At 34.8% G+C, this 21,951-nt stretch overlaps 1 protein-coding gene across 11 annotated transcripts in view; it reads left to right on the plus strand.

Moving 5' to 3' along the window:
* BCLAF1 (BCL2 associated transcription factor 1) overlaps positions 1-20,439 on the plus strand; it is a 41,522-nt gene extending 21,083 nt beyond the window's left edge. For 4 of the 11 annotated variants that reach the window (XM_020987136.2, XM_020987142.2, XM_020987138.2 and 1 more), the window contains exons 6-12: positions 13-182; positions 2,834-2,939; positions 4,708-4,792; positions 8,058-8,233; positions 9,438-9,618; positions 10,597-10,743; positions 15,190-18,211. In XM_020987136.2, coding sequence (XP_020842795.1) covers positions 13-182; positions 2,834-2,939; positions 4,708-4,792; positions 8,058-8,233; positions 9,438-9,618; positions 10,597-10,743; positions 15,190-15,432 — 1,108 coding nt within the window. In that variant the 3' untranslated portion in view covers positions 15,433-18,211. Of the gene's footprint in view, positions 1-12; positions 183-2,833; positions 2,940-4,707; positions 4,793-8,057; positions 8,234-8,365; positions 8,490-9,437; positions 9,619-10,596; positions 10,744-15,189; positions 18,212-19,141 lie in introns of those variants that run through there. The other 7 variants (XM_020987141.2, XM_078155119.1, XR_013486931.1 and 4 more) reach the window with 6 other exon arrangements.
* The last annotated feature ends 1,512 nt before the right edge of the window (positions 20,440-21,951 follow it).

Genomic DNA, 21,951 nt, shown 5'->3' on the forward strand with positions numbered 1-21,951 from the left:
GACATACTCTAGACCTGCTTCCTTGACTAAAGACAGGCTGCTTGCTAGTACACTTGTCCATTCTGTCAAGAAAGAACAAGAATTCCGGTCCATCTTTGACCACATTAAGTTGCCACAGGCCAGCAAAAGCACTTCAGAGTCATTTATTCAGCACATTGTGTCCTTGGTTCATCATGTTAAAGGTAAGTTTAGGTTATATAATTGTTACATGAAAATGAAAAATTGCTTTAGGAGAAATGAACAGAAACAGTCTGAACTAACTAAAGCTAACTAAGCTTTAAAGTCTTTGGGGAAATTTGTTTTTTGTAATCTTAGAGTGCTTAGTATGTCAAACCCCTGAAGTATTTAATAAAACTGTGACTTAAATTTTAGATAAATTAACAAAGAAATCCTGTCATTAGAGATAAACTTTATGATAAAATGAGAGAAATATTAACAAAACTTCATAAAATATTTGAACCCTGCCCAATTGGGCATTTTGAAATTTTAAAATTTCATATTATAAACTTAGTTTTATATATTGAATAGACAACATGGAGATTATTTTTATCTCTTATTTGTTATGGTGGTACTGTTAGTATATATGAGAGCAAATTAGAATGAAGTTTCATTCTTCATCATTACTTGTAATATATGCATGCATTACTACATATCTTTACTGTGTTTGATTATGTAGTACTCAAGGTTTTATGATATAAATTTGGCAGCGTTTTTTGTTCATAATTCTGAAATAAGTATTTTGAAAGTTTTAGGTCAACAGATTATTGTGCTATTGTAAAATATTGTACTGTTGTACAATATTGTCCTGTTGTATTGTACAGTACTGCTGTACTAGGGAGACAGTATTGCAATTAAATAATTTAGTAAATTCAACTTCCAGTTTTTGAATAGTGCATTTGAAGTCAAGTGAAATGTTGGATTATAACTACCTCATCTCTTGTTTTTATGATGCTTAACTTTTATGGTGATAGCTTTTATGAAATAGTGAATAAACTAAAAAGAAATCATATGTATTGTCATCATTCTTAAGAAGGGGAAAATCTAATCCATTTAAAAGGATATAAACTAAAAGGAGATTAGGCAATTGTTAAGTTAGTTTTTATATGTAAGAAACATTCATAAGATTCTAAATATTTTGGAGTTCCTATGTTTTCATCAATATGTAATGTTAGTTTCAAAGGTTTTAAAGCTGTTCAGAAGTTTTGGGGCATTACTTTTTGGGCAGCTGCATCAGTTGATGGCAGCTAAACTGAAATGTTTTTTTCCCCCCAGAATACTTCCTGGCTGGTTAGTATTGAAACCAAACCTCTTTTTTTCTTTTTTTGAAGAATCTTTTGATTTCTAACTCTACTAGCCTAAATTTGCCATCCATGATTTATTGTGTGCCAATATTCAAATTGCAGCTGGTGGTTAGACTACTGAATTTCTCTTGAAATGTAGTTATATCACTGTAACTAACCGAAGGCAAACATTTTAGCCTTTGGCAGTGTAACTAGGTTTGAGAACAAGTTTGTGGCCAAATTATTGATGTACATGAAACATTGGAATTATTGGTTTCTTTTTTCCCCTTCCTTTTTTTTCTCCTTTTTTGGCCTTTCTCGATATTTCATGAATACTGAATTTTGAGATCAGATTTTAGTAAATTTTCTCCTTTTTCATTTTATTTTTCTTTTTTTTTAAACTGTAGTTATGTTTCATTATTGGTATTGTGCAACCGATCTGAACAGCTCTTTCTTCATATAGAGCTGAAAATGCCCAGTGATGTTTTCTTTTTCATTGTAACTAGGTCCTGGAATATGTTTTGAAATGGCAAAATCCATGTTTCAAAGTAAAATAGCTGTTGAAAGATACAGATGCAAAAACAGGCAAAGTTGAATCTTCTGTCTTCCTGGCAAAAATGGCATAAAAACTGAGTTGCTAGCTCAAATTCCTGGGTTTCATGGAATTATGATTGAGGCACTACCCTTGTAGTGGCCGTTTCAAGTTTTAATGATTGGTTATGAGACATGTGCTGGATATTGGGCGGTAAGTTGACACAGATGTATGTTGACCTGTTAAGCAGATAGCTTGCTTCATATGTAACATTTCATAGTTCATGACTTTTTTGCGTCTTTCTAGTTTACATTATAAAACACATTTGTTGAGCTGGTCTTTAAAAACAAGAAAATTACTGTTACTGATTTTTAAAAATTGTTTAAAGAAAAGCAAGAAAAAAATCAGTTATCAAATATGCTGTCGGGTTTGCCAAGATGCCAGATGTTTTTTTTTTAAAATAAATATCAATAATAAGGTTGTTAGAACTGGCAGTGTAAAGACATTTTCTACACATAATAATTTATCATAATTCTTAATACAGAAATTATAGTTTGTGTTTTATTAAAACATTTGTAGTTACTTCAGTATTGCACTAATTCAGAATATTCTCTTTGCTTCCTCCAATTAATGACTTGAAACTACGTTTGGGCAAGGTATAGAGATGCCCGTAGACTACTGTTCTTTTATTTCTTCTATTTAAGGAAAGAGTACATCAGTGAAATGGGAAAAAAGATTCTTGACTTAGTCCTACAATTATTGTGTTTGGCTTATAGGGAGTATTGACAGGGTATACTTTTGAGGTAGTTTGCAATGGTTGTGTTCTGTTACCATCGCTACAAATTGAGGTACAAGAATTAAGAGAACAGGGAGGGAATTCTTTGTAATACTTGTATTTCTCCTGCTAGGTTTCTTGAGTGTTTTATTTACTTTTTCACCTGCTACATCCCCTTCTGTCAGGAATGGAAATGCCTGTGAATATAGAAATAACTAACCAAGTAGTATTTCTCCTAACCAACAGAACAATACTTCAAATCAGCTGCAATGACCCTAAATGAAAGGTTCACCTCATATCAGAAGGCTACTGAAGAACATTGCACCCGGCAAAAAAGCCCAGAAATACACAGGTATGGGGCCTTGTATAAGCATTACTTAAAGATAATGACTTCATTTGGAAAGTGTAAGTTTGGAAAATTATGACACATGTACATTGATTTTAGAACCATTCCTATCTATAGTTTCAAGTTCTACAATTTTGGTTTAAGATAAGTAAAGATTTTTTCTGTTTTATTCTTTTTCTTTTCTGTCTGTCTTTCTTTCTGTCTTTCTCTCTCTTTCTCTTTCTCTCTCTTTCTCTTTCTCTCTTTCTCTTTCTCTCTTTCTCTTTCTCTCTCTCTCTCTCTCTCTCTCTCTCTCTCTCTCTCTCTCTCTTTCTCTCTTTCTCTCTTTCTCTCTCTCTCTCTCTCTCTTTCTCTCTTTCTCTCTTTCTTTCTCTTGCCCAGGGTTACACAGATAGTAAGTGTCTGAGGCCAGATTTGACCTCTGTCCTGTTGACTGCAGGGCTGGTGCTCCATCCAGTGTGCCACTTAGCTGCTTCTCCATTTTATTCTGTAAAGCCCTAGCTTTGTGTGTGAAATTTGCCAGAATTTCTCATTGAAAATTCTAAGAAACGCAAATTTCTAACAGTCTGGTTTTGATTGAGATTAGAACATACGATGTTAAATATTACTCTTTTCTTTACTAGTATCTCATTTTGGAGGAATTGCCGAGTGATATATTTTGGGAGGTACTTCTGATGAAAACTCTTCTTTTTAAAAAAAATTTTTAAACAATCTTAGTACTGTTTTTTCCAATTACATGTAAAGATAGTTTTTAACATTCATTTTTGTAAAAGTTTTAGTTTCATCTTCCTCACTTTTTGCATAGCAATTCAAATTACAATATAAAGACATTATAATTAAACAAGATATAAAAATTTCAGTTGCACATAGGAACTGTACTATTAAACCTCATCCTATAAGATAACTTTTGTAGAACTCTGTACATATTCTGTAGATAAGGCTGGAAATGTCCATGAGTTCTTACTTAAAGAACCTTATTAGAATTATTTGTGAATAAGATCTTTAAGAATATTGTTATTTTACTTTTCCATTGAACACTTGATTGAAGAACAGCTGATTATAAATGAGAAGGTTAGGGATTTATTTAAGAGGCAATAGAAATGGCAATTGATAACGTTATGGCAACGGAATAGATGAGAAATATTTTTAAAAAGTTAAGGAATGGTAAAAGTCACAGTATTTTGAGGACAAAGAGGAAAATGGCTGGACATTCTTCTAGTTTCCAGAGCACTGTTTTAACAGTGGTTGATGTTTATAATGATAGCACCAAGTGTTAAGGTCTTATAAGGTATACTGAGAATATCCTGCTTATAGAGGCAAGACTATGTGCAATATTCTTAAGTAAGCTTTCCATTGAAATTATTTTAGGTTTTGTGCTTAAAGGAACAAGTTTCAATTGTCTAGAAAGTTTGTTCTTTTTTGGGGGGGGTAGGCAATGGGGTTAAGTGACTTGCCCAAGGTCACACACCTAGTAAGTATTAATGTGTCCCAGGCCAGATTTGAACTCAGGTCCTCCTGACTCCAGGGCCAGTGCTCTATCCACTTCACCATCTAGCTGTCCCTAGAAAGTTTGTTCTTGTGGAATGCTTCATTTCCCAGTGGTGGCAGATGAGGATGTATTATAATAGATCAATTTATTAGCAACTGTGCTAATTTTATTACTTTGCTAAGTCATTTACTGGTTTAAAAAAATCCTACATTTTTTTCTTTTACCAGACTAAGCAATATATAACAACAATGATAACAAATACACTTAATTTTAATTTATATTAAGGAGAATTGACATCTCTCCGAGTGCCCTGAGGAAGCACACCCGCTTATCAGGAGAAGAGAGAGTTTTTAAAGAAGAAAATCAAAAGGTATGGTCTTGATGACTATTTCATGTTAAGTTTAGTGTCTTGATAATCTTGCATTTAAATTTCATCTAAATGGCAAGCAAAACATATTAGTCATAGATATTTCTTCCTGTTTATAATTTTGAGGAATGTCTGTTATATGTATAGATATTTATGAAGCATGTAAAAAGATACAGTTTTAGCCTTAAAATAACATAGTCTGATTTAGATATATCAAACAGACTCAACAGGCTTATTTTTTTGTAAGGAGTTAGTTTTGAGGAGGAAGATATATGTTTATGATAAAGTGTGTTTCTGAGTTTACAATGGCAGTTAAAACTTAGAATATAAAGGAAAGAAAAGGTAAAAATTAATAATTAGATTGTGATGGTAATCAGAACTTTGACCGTTTTGGTCCAGATTTGTGTTTTAATTGGTGTAGATTTAGTGCTCAGTGAGGAAACTGCCTTTATCAAAATTGGAAGCTTCTGCGATTTACTATAATTTGAGGTTTGCAAGGACACTGAGACCTTAAGGGACTTGTTCAAGCATGCATAAGCCAGTCTATGTGGGGGGGGGGGGGGAAATCTGAGACTTAACCCAGGTGTTCCTTATTATGGCTATTTATCACTGTGCCACACTGATTTATGAAACAGGCAGAGGCAATAGAATTATGCCTTAATGTAAAAGTGGGCAGCCCAGGAAAACAAAAATCATATTCCGTTCTTGTTGGGTGGCTAGTAATAACCTTTTGTGGATTGTTTGAGAGCCTAACCACTATTGTTAATGCTATTCTCACGTGACGGTTTGTTCTGAGTTCCAAATATCTGAATTAGAAATGGATCCTTGCAACATAAGCTTTTTTGGAGTTAGCAACAGAAAACCTTGATGTTGGAAAAATAAGGCCTAACCTGTCAATTTGTGAGAAGTCAGTGGAGCAGAGTAAGCATGAAATCAAGTGGCAAAGTGAAAGATAATTTTACTTTCTCTGCTTTATATAAACCCATTTTCATGTTACTGCTGAGCTAGATTTGGTTTTGAAGAGTAGAGTGGTAGAAATGTGGCAGAGGGTTGAGCTAACCTGAAATGCATTTCTTCCTTTTCAGGATATAAATTTTTATGATGTAAATTGCTTAAATAGAGCATGATGTTAATAGTCCGCTAAAGACCTACATTGCTGGCCTTTTCATGCTCTGTGAGATACCCTGGATTCTTGGAAGTCTTTGCCATCAGTGACATTTCTGACAGGTGCTACTAAGCTGAAAAAGATAGTTATTTTGGGCCTAATGATGCTATGATCTGAGCACCAGCCTCATAAGTTTGGCCACAAGAAGATACTGTTTTGGCCAAAAAAATTCTCTAAAATCATCAGTAGTTTGTGTGGAAGTTGTAGTTTGTGTTGCTAGCAGGGGAGAAACCATATTGATGAAATCACAAATCCTTGAAAGGTTGAAAACAGTAACATCTGTTAACGGATTTCAAGTGGCTGCAGTAGACTTTTGTTGGTTTGAGAAGTTACTAAACCTGACCACTCTTGTGTGGTTTGGGAACATGTGGTACAATATTTTAATGGGTCTTTGCTGTATTTTGACACTCTGGGGTAACTCATTTTCCTTTGGTAGTTTTGTTATAGATGTTGAAAGTTAGTGGTAACTGTGATGAATTTCGTGCATATGTGTGTGCAGATGTGTGATTGACTAATGACGTGTGTATTGATTTATTTATACATATGTGGGAGGGTAAGGATGTAAAAATCCATTTGACCAGAGTTATTCCCCTCATTCTGTTCATTGTGTTTTGAAGTTCTTAGGGATAACATGAACTGAAAAAGTTTGGGGGAAACATTTAGTATTATGAGGTCAAGGACTATGTCTAATTCTTTTTTGTATCTTCCACAGCACCTAGCACAGTGTCTTGAACGTAGTAGGCAGTCAATAAATATTTGTTGATTGAATGAATGAGTGGATCATTTAAGATCCTGTGCTGGAAACTTAAATGCAGTGATATTCAGACTGTGATACTCAAGCTTCATTTAGCTCTTTCAGTCAGGTACAACCTATCTTTTCTGTAGTTAGAATATTATTTTATACACACTCTATTTGGATGTACAGTAGCTTTGTGACTTTTGTGTTTAATGGCAAAGGCAAAAGTGGCTCCAGAATCATCTAACTGTGAGTACCACTGCTTCAAAGATTGAAAACCATGATGCTGCAGGTCGTAAGAAGCAGCAGGAAGACATTGCATTGGCACCTCTTACCTCCCTTCTTTTCTTTCTTTCACAGTGGGGTTTTAATTTTAGTTTTGACTCTGTATGAGGATGAAAAGAGCAAAAGTAAGAGGCTTACTGCTCTTCTTTTTTCCTCCATTATTCTAGGAACAAATACATACATCTTAGTGGTTTGGAGTATTTTATATTTTTAGTAAATCGTTTTTATTCCCATCATTGATATCAAGGATACCCATATTGGTTTGCATCTTAGTGATTATATAATTCTACAACACCCCCCCTCATTCCCCCATCTTCCAATGCCTGGCGGTTTAAAAAAAAAATCAATGGAATTGATTGCAATGAGTGAAACTTCTTTAAATTAGTACCTTTTGCAACACCTGAATTGAAAGATAGGCGGTAGGATATGGTCTAGGTTACTGAGTTCATGATTGGGAATTAACATATTTCTGACTTTGTCTCTCCTGTATTACAGTCACTTTAATAGTTCACTTGCAAATTACAGAAAGTGACTTTTCTGTTATTGTTACTCATGAGGGTTAGTCAAGTTATTGTTTAGTGAGCCCAAGCTGCTGAGAACTCTTTTGGTATTTATATAGCTATTAAGTTCACAAGAGAAGCAACTGCTCTGTGGCCACAGATTGTACTTTTAATACTAGCTACTCAAAAGTATGTTGGTGGAACAAGGGGTACTCAATGATATAGTGTGTACAAATCTTTGTTGTTAAGGTTGAAAGTAATTCTACATCGTTTGCAACTGACAGTAAGGAGTGTGTAAAGGAAAACACATTTTTTTAAAAGCTTATAACATTCACTGGAAAATTAACTTTTAGACTACGCCCCTCTTCTCCATATTAATATTTTCCCTTAAATTTTCAGGGAAATCATCTTCCTAAGTATATATTTATTATAAATTGGTATAGTGTATATAGAATGTAATGTATATTATAACATTCTTTCTACCATTACAATTCCAGGTTAGATATGGGTATATAGGTTGGCTATATTTTTCACTTTTATGTATATTATAAATGCTTTATTTCACATTTGTTCCATTCATAGGGAGATAAAAAATTAAGGTGTGATTCTGCTGATCTTCGACATGACATTGATCGTCGTAGAAAAGAAAGAAGTAAAGAACGGGGGGATTCCAAGGGCTCCAGGGAATCCAGTGGATCCAGAAAGCAAGAAAAAACGCCTAAAGATTACAAAGAATACAAATCTTACAAAGATGACAGGTAATTGTTAAAGTGATCTAAGTAGGTTTTAGCTTCTAATTAGCCTTTTGTAATTGTCAGCTTAATTGCTTTCAATTTTCACTGTGTAATCGAATGTTTAAATTTAAACAATTAAAATTATTTGTTTTACAGCAAAAATGTATTTGTCTTTTACACGGCTTATGGTGGATGAGGACAAAAACTTTGGAATAGCAAGCTAACACTGAAAAAAAAAATGACAAATTAATGTGTCCTATTATCCAGGCTACATCAGGAGGTTGGACTTCAATGCAGTGCATTTCTAGAAACAGTTTGTGTAAGAACTTTGGTTCGTTATGCTTGATTCCGCACTTTTTCAACTCATAACACCCAGAGTACAAAAATTTTAAAAATGATGACCAGAGGTTTTTAACATGGGTGAGATGGGGGGAGGAAGTACTAATTTTTAAGAAGTATCAATGTGTGCTAGTCTTTCTTAGTAATATTTCCATGGATACTGTGTAGCAGTGGTAAGAGTTACTGCAGGTATGAACCTTTTGGGTGTTTTGTTAGGATCATGTAGATCTGATTTCCATTAGTGCCAAATGTTATTACATATATGCACACACGTATACACATATGCATATATATATATATATATGTTAACTAGCTAGTGAAATTAAAGTATTGTTTAGATTTTTTTTTTCATTGCTATTCATTGGATCAATGTGGATTTTATTTGTGCCTCCGTATTTGACTAGTCTCAGTAGTATTATACATTTTGTACTTCTATATGGTGCTACATAGGGACCATATCTTAGCAGCTGTTGGTATGTAGATATTTCAGTTAGATTGAATTAGGTAGCTACTTTGAAACTTTGCCTATGAGGCATTCTTTCTTTACCCTGCTCTTGATTTTCTTTCCCAAAGAAAAGTAAATTAAAAGAAACAAGCTAATATTTGAAATTTTAAAGTACAGAAACTTGTTCTTAGAGTTTGCTGCCTCCTGACTGGCTGGCTACAGTATGTTTTTTTCCCCCCACTAACAAAATAAAATCAAAATGTGGAAGGAGAATGGAAATTGAAAATGTATCCAAGTTTAACATGCAATTATTTCACTTTTACGTTATTTTTAATAGGCCAGAGCTTTAAAACAAAAACCCAGAGATTTCCTATAGTTTTAAGATTCTGCAGATTGTTCATCATTTTAAAAATAGCACACAGTATTTTTTTTCTATTTTTACAGTAAACATAAAAGCAGAGAGCAAGACCGTTCTCGATCTTCATCCTCTTCATCATCCTCTTCCTCAGCAAGCTCTCGAGAAGAAAAAGAAAGTAAGAAGGAAAGAGAAGAAGAGTTTAAAACCCACCATGAACCAAAAGAATATTCAGGCTTTACAGGAGTCAGCCGACCCAGAGGAACTTTTGTAAGTCCTGAAATTCTCTGGTGCTCTCAGGGAATTGTATTACACATAGAGTGCTATCCTTTAGGGAAGTAATGGATGTGATCTATGATAGTAGATGTAATTGTTTATTATTCTTAAAGTTAATTCCATTGACAGAAAACCTGGCATTGGAAATACTGTCAGTAGGATCTCTTCAGTAAATGATGAGTAATTGTAACATATTTAGAGGCGGAGTGGAGAGAATGGTGGACTTGGAGTCAGGGAGACCTGGGTCAAAGCCCACCTCTGACACATAACTGTGACCGTAGGCAAGTCACTTAATTCCTCTGAGCCTTAGGCAATTCTTAAGACTCTAAGTTAGACTGGTTGCTATCTGGGTCCACGAGGGAGTTCCCACATTGATGAAACCACAGGTCCTTGTTTTAATGATGTATATAAATTGGGCAGTTTCCCTGGCTCTGGAAGTGATTGTGACTATTGTACACATTTCCAAAGAAAGAAAGCTTATATTTTGAAGAAGCAGGGGCAGTTATTTTCCTTTGTGTGAAATTGATATTCCTGCCACTTCTGATTTTAATTCCTACTCTGTGTCAGAAGTTCCCTGGTAAATGAGGGTGAATGAAGACCAGAGGTTGTATTAGTACAAAGTCCTTGGCTCATAGTAGGTCAGAGGATTCATTCATTTGGTGGCTCTACAGCAATCTCTAAAGGAAGTAGAGTACTTAGCTGGTTGTGAGAAAACAGAAACAACAGAATGTTTCTATACTTTGAGTATAGTCCTTGAAGTCTCCCTTTTTTTTTTTAGTGTTTTTTTCCTTTATCTTGTGTATTTCCACCAACTTCCATTGGACAGAGTTTTTTTCTGATCATATAAACTTTATATTTTCACTCCTCATGGGCTTGAAAGAGGCAGGACAAATAATGCAGTGAAATGATGGTTTGCATGTAACTAAACAGCTTTTGACTGCCTAACTAAACAACTTTGTTAATGTTAATCAGTTTCGAATTAGAGGCAGAGGAAGAGCCAGAGGAGTTTTTGCTGGGACAAATACTGGTCCAAACAACTCAAATACTACTTTTCAAAAGAGACCGAAGGAAGAGGAATGGGATCCAGAATATACCCCAAAGAGCAAGAAGTACTTCTTGGTGGGTGTTAGAAATCTGTGTGTTTGGTTTGCATTATTTTTTAAAGCATACTGGGTGAATAAATTTTAGTATAGGTATCCTTCATGCTAATAAAATCTCTAAACAAAATTTCACCATAATGTTTATAACACAAAGAATAAATGTGTTGCGCATTTTTAGCTGACTTGCAGTGTAGATAGTTTTCAAGGGCTTTTAATCCCCTTGCTAATACCTTAGTTCCACATCTTGTGTGTTCCAATATAGGGTGAGCTACAAGTGGGTGGCAGCCATAATCAGAATGGAATATTATAACTTCTTTGTGGTTTACGTATTTATTTGAATACTGCTGTCTTGGTGCAAAGGTGATCCTAAGACAGCCTTTATAATCTACTTTTTTTAAGTAAAATCCAAACAGAACCTACAGTGTATTTTAAAACAGCTTATGGAAAGACCATTATTTTAGCACATGTGAATAGTTTAGTGGAGAATTTTTATTGGAGGAAGAGATGATCCTGAGTAGACTCCTTGGCATATTGGCCTAGACATTTCACTGGTATTGAGATAAGAATCATTTGCTAAAAAGGAAACACCTTTCCACAAAATGAATAGGGCAGGAGGGGAAAGGCTTGATTTGAGACAGAAGTAATGGCCTGGTGTAAGTTGAAATACCTTCAGTGTGACAGAGGTAATTAGGGAGGGAAAAAAAGCAGCCAGATTCAGGAAACATTTCTCTGAATATGTGAAAGTTAATGGATCACAGTGGGGAAAATAGTATTCTAGTCATAAAATTTTGCTTTGTATACACCTTAAGAACTGCTCTTAGTCCTTAAGCCATTCTCTCTGACATTTAGCTAATTTCACTAGTGGGTGCTATAGCAGTGTTCCTTTTAAATAAGTCACTTCTTTTTGGGAGGTGGTAGTAATGGTAAAACATTTCATAAAATGTTCATATTTATTTCTGTAGTTTTAAGCATCACCCAGCAAACCTGAAGTGAGTTAACATGACAAACCTTATTGTGTTTGTGAGTTTGGAATCAGTCATTCTTCTATATTGTATCTAAATAAAAATTAAGGTAACTCCCTTACTCAATATATTATCTGTTATAAAGTCTAAAGAAGATAATAATACCACCTCTGACTTAGAAAGAGCTTACTTCAATAGTTTGGCACTGGTGGTGTTTAAAATATTGAAATTAAGCCAGATAACTTTTTCTTCGATATCACTTCAGGTAACATTGATACAGGCTATAGCTGTTCCTACCTCCAGAAGGAGGGAGGTTGTTATGAGCATAATTACATTGGTTTCTTGTCTACTTTTAGGTATACTTTTCATGAATAAATAATTTCATGAATAAATTGCACCTTCCAGATTTTTGAGAGTTACAATTAGATGTAACAACTTTTTTTTTTAATCATTCTGGCAGTCTAGTCTTTTGGGATTAAGACTTTTATATCCTTGGAGTTTCCAGTTTGGTAGTCCTATATTAATTACAGTGACTTTTAATGTATATTTTAGTACATATTCATTGGTTTAGCTTATGGTTATTGAAGAGCTTTACAAATGACAAAGGACAAAAAAGGACTATTTCAGAAATTAAGCAACCTGTAAATATCAGGAACAGTTTAAAAAAATATTGCCATTGTATCAGTGTTAATTTATATAAGAAGCAGCTAAGTGTCTTTTACAGCCCAATTTTAACCAAAACAAAAAATTTCGAGTCCATGATCTCTTCCTACCTACCGATCAATTTCCAAAGCTGACCAAACTTGTGCCCTGATTTGCTGCAGTCTCTTAATAAATAAATTGTTTTGGTTTTATATATAAATTTGAACTTCGTATTATGAAACTAAACTCTGCTAAGTGCTTTGAACAGGATACAATGATTCAAACAGCTTTTTGAGTAGAACCTTAACGGGAAGGATTATTGGGAGAGGGCAGGGGAGTTAACAGATAAAACCTAGTAAAGTATTTAATGAAAAAGATCTCTGTAGTATGATTTTAAAAGGTTTCCTATCCCATTGGGTGGTTCTTAGGGTACTTAGAAAATGAAATGTTTAAAACTAGAAATTTGATCTGTGGTGTCAAAGTTATTTGTATTGTCATCACTGAGTCATATGATCCAGGACAAGTCAGTGAACCTCTCCATCCTCCTATAGCCAACTCTCACAACACAAGTCTAATCTATATCCCAGTGGCATTGTTATGTTTTTTCTGAAATTCCCCATAACACTCCATGGATGAAAGTACCTGAGATACCTTGGATTACAGATCATTTAGAAATGAAATTTTTATAAGATCAGCTATGTGAAAATGAAAAAGGTCACAACTATTAAAGAGCAGAATATTGAAGAGAAGGTGCTGCAGTCATCCCAGTGCTAGGTCAGTGGTGACAGTTCAGTCTAACAGCCCCAGTGGTGCTGTATAAATTATAGAGACTCCCAGAGGGGGTAGAGGGAATTCGAGTTTCATATGTTTTACTCTTTCTTTTAAAGGGGATTCATTCACAATGTATTTAAGAGTGCTTTGTGATAGAAAAGAGGACTGGATAGAGTTGGCATGCCTGGGTTCTAGTCTTTGTTGTGGTCCTAATTAGGTTTTCCCCCTTGAGCACATCATTTTAACTAGTTTGACCAGATCAGGTATTAGCTTTTTTTGTGTCATGGACCCCTTTGGTAGTCTGGTGAAACCTGTGGACCTCTTTTCACAATATTTTTAAATGCATAAAATACATAAGGTTACAAAGAAACAGTTATGGTGAAATTGAATTGTCAAAATGATTAAAAACAAAACAATTCGTGGACCCCAGGTTAAGAACCCCATGGTCGAGATGATCCTTAAGCTCTAGTTTAGCTTAAGGTTTAGTTCTTGGTCATGTGTAGCCAATGTGAGAATTTGAGGGTCAAAAGTTTGTTTGGGATTTATCATCAAAAGCCTTGTTTGGCTCCTCTTATCTGAAGGAGGAAAGAGATTGTCAAGTTTGATACCTTCCTCTTCTCCCCAAGTTTTGCTGCCTCTTTTCTCTCTCCTTGAAAACATGCTTTAAATCTACTTTTAGGAGAGGATATTGCCTTTTATCCCCATTTGGGGTTCTGAACATTAGCTCCATTTCCATTGCTTATAAAATCAGAAAGAGGAGTATACTTTGCCCTCTGGACTTCAAGGAAATATCTTTCGAAGGTGGAAGTTTTGAGAAGGAGCTGAGGTTTAGGGGAGCATGCCCAGATGTCCCTTGCCTCCCTCCTTCCAGGCACTTTCTGTCAAATGTTAACTAGTTAATCTCTCTTCAACAAAAAAACCAGCAGTAACTATTCTCTCAAAATTGGTTGCTGCTCTTCTTTGTTTTAATACCTCCTTCCAGAAAACATTTAATAGAAAGTCATGCAGTAGAATTTAAAGACTTTAACTGGCATTTGCTTTAAGGCAATTTAATTGGGCTTGGGATTAGATTAAACTTCCATTATATTTAGTGGTCCAGTTTCAATTTGGCAAACTGTTCAAAATTTTTGTACCATAAACCTGGAACTAATTCCTGGAATTAGTCAAACTAATCTAATGTCCTGGAGTATATTCTTTTATAACTACTACATTTTTACCTCTGTAAGTAAAATTCCTTACGAAGACATACATTGGAACATATTAGTAAAGGATTTGATCTTTAATTGGCAAAGTATGATTAGGACATATTGGAATCTGACAGTGCCAGTTAGATGTCGAATGCTCAGATATCTTCAGCTTAATGTACATAGAGATATATCTTGAAGTTTTCAAATGAAAAGAAAGTATTAGCGCTTATTGAATAATCTCAGTGTTTTGAAGAACCCTTCAGTTTTATGAAGAAATACAAGTGGGCTAAAAATGTCCGTAATTATGCAGATGTCCCAAGGAGCCATGAATTTTCCTTGAGTCTTACAGAATTACCTTTTCAGGATTTTATTTATTTGGGATGGTTTTCTTTCCCTTCTCCTTCATCATTTAGCAGTGGGCAATAGCTCATTTACTAGTTGCTTCTGTAATTTATAAATTTAGAACTGTATATAACATCAAGGGAGATGATAGGACATAGAGCGAACTGTTAACCAGGATCATATGAATTATGAATGTTAAGTATTGGAAATGTAGGAAATATATGAAAAAATGGTAATCTTTGATAGAAAATTCTGCATGTTGAAAGACTTTATGACGACCTACCAGTTGTTTGTGGTTGGCTTCAAAAGAAGGAATCCTTATAAGTTGGAAAAGATAACATTTAATTATGGGCAGGAGTCTCTTCAGTTTCAGCAGATTTGCCTGAGAAATGTACATGTTAAAAAACATATTGGAGACCTGCTAACAAAACATAATTTTTTAACACCTACCTGGTACATGTAAAAAATTTTGAAATGAACACTTATCTGTTTATCAACATGCTTTAAATGGGGCTAAAATGCTCAAAAGCATCTCATTGATTATTTTTAACATTTCTTTAGCATGACGACAGGGATGATGGTGTGGATTATTGGGCCAAAAGAGGAAGAGGCCGCGGCACTTTCCAACGTGGCAGAGGGCGGTTTAACTTCAAAAAATCAGGTAGCAGTCCAAAATGGACACATGACAAATACCAAGGGGATGGGATTGTTGAAGATGAAGAAGAGACCATGGAAAATAATGAAGAAAAGAAGGACAGACGCAAAGAAGAAAAGGTAGAAAATTCCAACTTGTCAGTGAATTGAAGAGCAGATTTCCGTCAGTGTGGGCTAGGAGGGTGACAATTTGCTAAAACTTAGTAAATCTAATTTTATAAACAGAGCTTGCTATGGTTTATATATGGTATGTAGTTTGTCCCTCCGCCCCTGGCTCTGTTAATCTTCACTTTCTGTGTTTTTTTTATTATAGGAATAGTAAATCTGAAGTAAGATTGCAACTGAGAGCAGAACTTGCACCCACCATTTTTTTACGTGATTTTTTTGTTTTCAAAAACGAATGTAAGCATTTTACTTAAATTTTACTGTTTGCAAGTAGTCTGTAGAATTTTTGTTTTAAGTCTTTAAATATCTCAATAATAGTAGAGTGTATGTTGAAGATTGTACTGAAGCAAAGTAGAAAGTTGCTGCGTACCATATTTGTAACTATAAACTTTTAAAAAAAACCTTTTACTGTTTTTGTTATATGCATTGTAATTCTGCTTTGTCTATAAGATATGGTCAAGTACGACTCTGTGAAAGTTCTGATTTTTCCTTCCCCCTGTTTGTCAGTGTTTTATTCTGAAGTAAACTTTAGCGCTATATACAAATCCCTGAACAGAAATTGTTTATACAGATTGTTAATTATTTTAACAGTACACAGCTGTTAGCATCTTCCTTAAGTAGAACACATTACACTGTAGGGTGACCAGTCTTTGAAGTGTACCGCAGAACAAGTTGTGTTGCTTTGGTGAACTAATAATAATCAAGTTCAACACTGCAGTGAATATTCAAAAAGGGGGAAAATACCATTTTTGCTCAGCCTAACAGTTGAGAAGTAGAAAAGGTAAGCACTTCTCATTATATACATAATATTAAAATCAGATTAGTTTGATGAAATGGTTTTCTGCCGAGAGCAAGGACTAAGTACAAATATAGGAAAGCTTTAGAGCCATTCTTCTTTTGCTTCAAAACTCACTGTTGGCACTCTTTGAGGACTGATTCATGGTCTTGGACAATCAGCTACTCTTTGAGGATTGAAATTGGTCTGTAACTAACAGTGTTATAGTTAAAACTCCACCTAATTTGTACTAAGTTTAAAAACCCTTCAATGCTCATGCGATGTGGCTGATAGCTAGGATGGGGAAGACCCTACAGAGAAACATGCAGATGCTTGCAGAGCTGAAGTATTTAATGGAAAGAAAAAGTTCACATTTTACATGATTTAAAAAAGTGGAATGTCTTAGATTAAAAAAGATCAGCCACATATACCTTAGGCAATAAGGACAAACTATTCACTAGAAGTGTTTTGAATAATTTGTTTTTCTAATGTCACCAATAAAAAGTTTTTGTCAGGAAGTTTGTTGCAGCATCGACCTAGCTTGCATTTGTTTCTGTTTAGTTCCAGTTTGTAAAATGGCCCTATCATTTTCTTTTTTGGAGTTTTCTTCAGGCAGATAGTCTGGCAACCGGAATTGTCTTCTTCATTAGTATTGGCAGCTTTAAAAGGAATAAAAGTCTGAAATAGTTAAAATTAAATGTTAAATCAAGCCCTTATAACTGGAAAAAAAAAAGGAAATTCCTCCTTTTTAGAGTTGACAAGAAGGCCAAAGTAGCTATGTACAAGTATAAGTACAAGTGCTTGCTATATCTGTTAAGGCTTTGAACATCTTAAGATGAAATCTGTAACTCTCTCCTGCCCTCATTTTTGATCAATATATGAATTTCTGGCACCTTGCTGGTTGCAGCAATAGCATTTGCTAAAAGCTGGTTTAAAAATAAAGTGGGGATAAGGTAAGGGAAGAAAAGGTAAATATATTTGGAAAAGCAAAAGAAAACTTCAATTATGCATGTACTCATTTGTCACCCTTAAATTGCTTTTTAAAACAAGGAATTAACTTGTCAAAGCAAAAATGCACATCGTTGCCATTACTCAGGAAGTAACTCAAGCTGAGGTACCCTCTTATCAATGAGTTGATCATCTCCAAGCGAACCACATTTCCTTAGACACTTTAGCATTCGCTAGGTAGATAATTTATTTGAACATATTTGCTACTCTTAGAAGGGACACTCACTATACACTGCTGTACATTTTTGTCTTTCACTGAAGAAAACGAGTGCTTTTCTGTGGTAGTAAACTAGATAGGGCCCAGAGGATCTTATAGTTAAAGGCTATCCTGGGAGAGAACATCACATCAAATTTTGAAAGCAGATACACTGCTTTAACTTACTGTGTGTACAACAAATTTTTGTTAAGTTACTTCCCCAATTAAGAGGGAAGGATCCCAGATGGGATGCAAATGCATATCTTTTCAGAGTCCAGGGTAAAGCACAGTGTGCATTTTTTTTTTCAATCCACAATTTAGCTTCATACTTACTGACATGTACACCCAAAGCTAAATTGCTGTTGTTAAGAAATTGTCTAATGTTTACAGTAGCAGGAAATATTAACCCTTTGGTACCTGCATTGACAGACTTCCTTTTGCCCAGAGAAGGGAAACAAAATGAACCAAAGGATGTTTCCAGGAAGGATTAAGAAAGCTGCTTAATCACAAGAAGGCCATGACTCAGTTCTTAGGTGTGTATACCTTCCAGCATCCTAGGAGTTTTACTATTAAATGCAAAATATATTTTTTACAATATCAGACTGCTTTAAGGAGTCATTATTCCTTTTTGTCACAGTTTAAATCAGTGTTGGGCATTAATTTGAGAAAAGTCTTCCCCAGTAAGGATGGCTATATAGGATGGTTAGATGACTCCATTCAGTGTGATGTATATTGCAGTAGGGACCCTTGTAAATTGTCATATGCCAATAAAATGTCGTAAGTGGGTAATGTGTTATTGTTTGATTACCATAATTAAGAATTTTTCCTCCTATCAGAGTAGTTTCTATGTCCTCTTTTTAGATATTGGATTAATTGCCTTCTAAAAACTAGTCGTATGCTGAGTTCTTCTCCAAGGATATGGAAGTGCTTTACTTTCTCAAACCTCAGATCTATTAGTTGGCCTACGACATTATGAGTAAAAGAACTTAAACCAAATTTTTAGCCATTTGTGTCACTATTTTGAGAAAGTATATGCTTAAAACGTGGGATGGAAATGCTTGTGTCTAGGTGGTAGGAAAACAAAATGAAACAAGACTGGCTCTACTACTTAAAAGAGAGCTAGTCATTAGTGGTTTAAATACTAAAAATCCATTTTGTCTAATTCTTTGCCAGAAAAGGTGGGGGTGGGGGGTGGGGAAGGAATAGAAGGCTGCTATTACCTCTATGGTAAGATCTGATTTAACTCTTCTACATCTCCCAAGAACTATTGGAAATGTAAAGCTGGTGACCCCTTCAGTTTTCAACAAAATTTCTTCACAGAGATGTCCTATGATCTAAGGAAAGTGGAAAATAAATGGTAATAATACAAATAATAATTTCATTGGTCCTTTGATCTCATTGACTTAGGCACTTCATCAGTGCAAACTGCCATGCATCCTTGCCTTCTCACCCTGTGTGAGTCCTAGAAAGAAGAAAATAGAATAGAGGCCTTTCTTCCTTAGCAGGAAGTTTTGAACAAAAATGAGAATTTTGCCTTCTACCATATGCCTTTCATTAGCCTACACGTTGATCAGATGAAGTAGTTATAACAAGTTAATAATGCATTTTATACAGCATTGGCTGCTGGTCTACTTGCCAATTCTTAATTGTCTCCCTGAAGGAAAAAAATGATTTAACTTGGGCCCCAGCAACTAATGGCCTTTACCTTGTTATAGCCACAGACTACAGCCCATCCCTGGCCATCCAGCTTTGTAAACATATGCTACTGGTTGAAAAGGAGAATATGAGAACAGCACAAATCCATCACCAGTCCTGGAAAAACAACTCAGAGTACTCACCTCATTATCTAGTCCTTGGATTTGAAGGGTAACAGTCTTTGCTGTCTTATTTGAATTAGTAAGGAAAGACTTTGTTTTAAACTTGTTTAGAAATTCTGGAGTACTTTTAAAAGGAAACATTCATTGCATTTTGTATCTTTTGGTAAGAAGCTGAAATCATCACCAATATCTCTTCTGCATAAAGAAAAAGGATATATGCCTTTTGTAGAGTTTTTTTTTAAACTTTAGTGATAAATTATGATTTTCTAAATGGATTATCCTGGTAGTCCTTATGTGACAAAAACCAACTCACTTCCCTTAACGTGAAAGAAACTAAGTAAGGAACCAAAAATAGATACTGTTACTGAGACTTTTCGAAATGGGACATTATGCTAGTGCCTGGTGTTCAATGTGAAATTTTGAGTTTCATTCCAGAACTTAATGAAAGAAAACATTATACCCTAGGGGTAACTGTACCTCAAGGTCAGTAATCTGAATTTTGTATAGATTATTCTTGTTTTTGTTTCATTTTGTTTTTTTCAAAAATCTGTTCATCTTAACCCTATGGTAATCCAGAGAGGTTGGGTATATAACATTTACATTTTATAGATGGTCAAATTCACAGAGCTAGTGGGTAATAGATATGGGATTAGAATTGGTGTCCTAGAACTCCATCCTTTAACATACAAACCTAGGATTAAACCATAAGGGGAAGGGGGAGGGAGGGAAACACCTACAGACTCTGATAAAGAGGTATCCTGAGTTCATGGCTAAAGGTCAGAAACTTGTTTTACAGCATTGGGTACCAGTGTTCTTTAGTCTTAGACTTACCCCATAGCCCATTCATCTGTCTGGAAAGGACTGGTAAAAATCTTATCAAAATATGAAAAAAGAAAAAACAACAAAACTCCATGCTCAGTTCCTTCATGCTTTTAGGATAAAATACAAACTATGTTTGGCACTAAATTCTCTTCAGTTTGGCTCCAGCATACCTTTCCAAGATTATTGCCTGTTACTGTCATGTACTCTCTTCCAGCCAAACTGCCCTGTGTTCATAATGCTGCTGACATCTCATTTCTGTCTCCCTGGCCCTCAATGTTCATAGAGGACAAGCTGTTCTAACACCCCCTCCCCCACAATTACTATGTATGTTTCTTTAGAAAAAAATAAAGGAAACTCCTGGTGAGTAAACTTTCTTTACCTTTGCAGATCACTTTCTTTGCAAACTTAAAATCTTGGAGTTGCCTGGGGCCACTGAGACATTGAGTGATTTGCCCAGATTTGTCACGCAGCCAGCATGTTGGTCAGAATTTGAATCTAGATCTTCCTGGCTCAGAGGTCAGCTCTCTATCCCATATGTCTTGCTGCTTCTCAGTACATAGAAAATGAAATGCAGCATAATATACATACAAATCTCCCACCCACCCCTCACCAGAATATAAGCTTATTGAGGACAGAGACTTTCATTTTTGTTTTTATATCACCAGCACTTAGGACTGTCCCTGTCACAGAGTAGGCACTTATTAAATGCTTGTGGAATGAATACTGAGTAATATCACTTCAGTATTTCTATTTTTTTTATAGAAAGTGAAAGGAATCAATTCAACTTTAATAAAATTTTATTGAGATTAAAGTTGGGGCCTTCAGCATTTTTATATTCACTATCCAAAAAATGGGAATAGTCCTTGCTGAAGAACTACTCTGAAGCACTGAGCAAATGACTTATTTGTACTCTAAAAGATGTCAGAGACTAAAAAGCCCCATAAAATTCTTCAGCCTCAAAATTTTATACTTCATTTTTCTGAAACTTTATGCCTGTAGGGTATGTATATATGTGTAATGCCAGTTAAGGGTGGTAACGGGACAGGTTAAAGATTTAGGAATGGATGTCTTCACTTGATTTTAAAGTTCTTCATTGAATGAAGAGGGACCATAAAAATCTCAACAAACTAAGAAAAAAGAGATTAGGGACTAGTAGTGGCAACTGATAAAAATTTGATCATCTAAGTTCTATTTATAAGAAACCATTGATAAAGTAAGGTATAAAGGTGCAAATGCACCTTTAGTGAACTTGCAGGGGGAGGGACGGGTGGGATTAGAAAGGAATTTACACAGGTATACTTAAGTACTCACTAGAAGAATCAATATAGATGGAAGGGACTTAAGAGATAATTTTGAATTCTAAAAACATTTCATGCAAATTAGATAATTTCCATCAATTATTCTTCTGTAAGTTTTTATATTAGGTTTTTATATTAGCTGTTCAAATCTAAGAAAATAGCTCTCATGTGGGGCATTTGATTTAATCAAGAATTGTGTGCAAGGTTATCTGGTTTCCCTTGTCAGCTTTCAAATTTACTGAATTTAGAATGAGAGAAGTTTTTACAAGATACTATGATACAAGTTTTACAAGATGAAAGATTCAAAAGAAGCGAGCTCTACATCAGAGAAAACAAAGGAATAATAATAATATATGATGATAAAGCTAGCATTTATATTGTAATTTAAGATTTGTAAAGTGCTTTATAAATATTCTCATTTGATCCTCACAGCAACCCTAGGTGATAGGTGCTATTATCCCCATTTTACAGATGAGGAAACTGAGGCAAACAGGTTTTAAGTGTTTTTGTCAACATAGCTAGTAAGTATATGAGATAGGATTCAAACACTGGTATTCCTACCAAGTCCATTATGGCAGTTTTTGCACG

This window comes from Phascolarctos cinereus, unplaced genomic scaffold (genome assembly GCF_003287225.1).
Source record: "Phascolarctos cinereus isolate Bilbo 61053 unplaced genomic scaffold, phaCin_HiC Scaffold_5;HRSCAF=322, whole genome shotgun sequence".
Classification (NCBI taxonomy): domain Eukaryota; kingdom Metazoa; phylum Chordata; class Mammalia; order Diprotodontia; family Phascolarctidae; genus Phascolarctos; species Phascolarctos cinereus.